The sequence below is a fragment of the Vicia villosa genome, linkage group LG7 (genome assembly GCF_029867415.1).
Source record: "Vicia villosa cultivar HV-30 ecotype Madison, WI linkage group LG7, Vvil1.0, whole genome shotgun sequence".
In the NCBI taxonomy this organism is placed as follows: Eukaryota; Viridiplantae; Streptophyta; class Magnoliopsida; order Fabales; family Fabaceae; genus Vicia; species Vicia villosa.
Genome location: NC_081186.1, coordinates 17,415,332 through 17,418,031, shown reverse-complemented (window position 1 = coordinate 17,418,031; position 2,700 = coordinate 17,415,332). Strand labels below are relative to the sequence as shown.

The window sequence follows — 2,700 nt, the reverse complement described above, 5'->3', positions numbered from 1 at the left end:
GCAGTAAGATCATGTTCAAGATCAATAACCTCATGGTGGTCATCCACTACTTTTACTATTTCCTCAACAGGAATCTCTTTAGTTTTTACTCCCCCATCAGCAGAGTTGGTAGGAGTATCTTTGACCATTCCAGCGACGCTCTTTCGGAGCTCTTCTTGTCCTTGGACAACGACATGGAGAGTCTCCATAAGTTGAGTCATTCTTTCCCCCATAACATCCATATCCCTACGGAGGGCAGCTTGATTCTGTTCAAATTGATCCATGATTCTCTCGTTGCTCCTGGTGCGGTAAGGATGTAAGAAAGTCAGCTTCGTCGTCGGAAAAGAAATCTGCTGTTGGAAGGGACCCCAATTAGAATCTGATAAAAACCTGAAAATGCAGTATGATATGAGTGCATGGGTGCATGTGTGCATGTCATATTATTTTCAAGAATTTTTGGCTTTGTCTCGAACCAACACTACAAGATAATGAGAAATAACGAAGCGCAACCAAGATAAACAACCATAATCCATTAATTCCACAACCACGTTTGAAGTACAAAATATTCTGCTCTCATGAGCCAACAATACAGAAAATGGAAATAAGAACCCCATCCAACAAGACTGGTGGTGATTCTATAACAAAAAACCAATACTAAGCAGGATCTCCCATGTCCAAATGACGGAGTGGGCTATCTCCAATGTTCTTATAGCTCCAAGCCTTCATTTCTTCAAACAGCTTTTTGGTCTCAGCATGGGTTGGTCTTTTAACAACTTCTTGAATCAATAGGTCCTTTCTGAAATGCATGGTCTCCAAGTAACGGCTTCTCAATTCCCAACCTCTGGCTTCCTCTTGAGCTTGAGTATCACTTTGCCCCTTTTCCTCCACTCGACCCTTCAGCTTGCGAATCTCTTCATAACACCCCTCAATCCTTGCCTGACGTTCCAGAAGGATCTTGTCTGCTTTCTTTCGACGGGCTTTCTCTGATTTGGCTATGTCAGTCTGGATTTGGAGCCTCTTTGTCAATTCCGCCAACTGATCCTCCTAATGCTCTTTGATCTTCCTCTCTTGAATTTTAGTGGACTTGGGATCGACAACCATTCTCGGCCTCTTCTGAGAAGTGCTTCCCTTGGCATACAACTCTTCAAGCTCTATTTCTCTCATTTTCAACTTATGAAGGGCAGAAAGCTTCTCTTGCCTATCAGTATTCATCTTAACTTGCATCGTCTCCATTTGTTCAGTCAATTTCCTATTCTGCTCAGCAGTCTGATTATAACGAGGCATGGAGACGATGTTGGGTTGTGCGCCAACAGGGGGGTACAAAGGATCCTTAATAGGGAAAGGCATCCCTTGGGTATTAGCCACAGTTTCGACCCACTTAGTATAGTCTTCATAAGTCGCACAGTCCCTTTGACCAAAATGCTTCTTGTCTCTCCAACAAATGTTCTTCCAGGCTTGCACAGCTTCTTCCATCTGCCCAGTGTTGGTGGCTACATGATAAAAAAGGTTTTCAGCAATCTCAGATTGCTCAGGAGGATTGACGAAAGCATATCCATAAGTTCTCCTAGCCAAGACGGGATTATAATTAATCCCACCTCTAACACCCATGAGGGGCACATTATTGAACTTTCCACAACTCATGATAACCTCCTTGTCTTCCAAAGATCTGTTATACCATACAATGTCTTTGGCTCTAAGTCCCATAATCCTTTCAGCCCATTTAGAGGTGTGCCTACTATCAACGAAAGCTCCACGTTCAGGCAAGTGTGATCTGAACCAACGGTATAGCAAAGGAGCAAAACATCTGACCAAACCCTTCTTTTGACGATTCTTTTGATGAACTGAATGATAAACATCCCCCAAGAGTGTAGGAACAGGATTCTGTAGAATGAACAGATGGATTGCACTCATGTCAACAAAATCAGGCACGTTCGGGAACATTAGGATACCATAGATACTTAGAGCCAGGATAGCCCTAAAAGTGTCCCATTCTTTCGCTTCAGCAGCATTACACCCTCTTTTGACCAGGAACTCCATATGAAAACCCTGACATCTTCCTCTCTCGGAAAGATTTGCATCAACAACTGACTTGCTCAAATAAAGAGCCTTGGAGATTTCAATAGAAGTGGGAGCCTCCATGGTGCTATAGTACGGAACTTCTCCCTTCTTGATCGGAACACCAAGGAAAAGAGAATATTCTTCCAATGTGGGAACCAAAAGGTAGTCAGGGAACGTGAAGCAACGGAGAGAAGGGTTGTAGAACTGAAGCAAGGTATGAACTCCTTCTTGTTCGTATTTGGTGAACGGCATCTTGAGAAGACTCAGAATATACCCATACTTTTCACGGAACTTGGTTGTTTCATCCGGCGTGATCTTCTTAACCAAACACTCGAGAGAATCCAGATTCGAATTTAGAAATGTGTAGGAGATGTTGCGACTACCAGTCTTCAATGGAGGAGCCATGAGTTGGTCGGAGACAAAGCCAAATGTTCCTGAAAATAAATAAACATGCATGTTAAATGATATGGCGGAATGCATTTCATCGAGAGAATCCTAAAGTCCATTCGTAATTGCATATTTTCTTTTCTTTTCTCTTTGTGAAGTAAAAATATTCTTTTTTTCTTTTCATTTTCTTTTTCTTTTCTTCTTATTTTGAAGTGGACTTTAGAATTCTCCCCAAATGAAGTGAGGTGGATGCAGTAACATGATGTGTCATGGTGC

At 42.3% G+C, this 2,700-nt stretch overlaps 1 protein-coding gene across 1 annotated transcript; it reads right to left on the bottom strand.

The window, feature by feature from the left end:
- Positions 1-425: 425 nt before the first annotated feature.
- LOC131618719 (uncharacterized) lies at positions 426-2,442 on the bottom strand. Its single transcript, XM_058889886.1, has 2 exons — positions 1,257-2,442; positions 426-457 (listed from the first exon to the last, which is right to left on the bottom strand). The coding sequence occupies exons 1-2, from the start codon at positions 2,440-2,442 to the stop codon at positions 426-428; spliced, it is 1,218 nt and encodes a 405-aa protein (XP_058745869.1).
- Positions 2,443-2,700: the final 258 nt, after the last annotated feature.

Excerpts from the sequence above, each read along its gene's own strand:
- LOC131618719 (XM_058889886.1), bottom strand. The coding sequence starts at position 2,442 with ATGGCTCCTCCATTGAAGACTGGTAGTCGCAACATCTCCTACACATTT. Across the intron at positions 458-1,256 it reads CAACATCGTCTCCATGCCTC|TGTTGGTTCGAGACAAAGCC; the intron begins GTTATAATCAGA and ends ATTATCTTGTAG.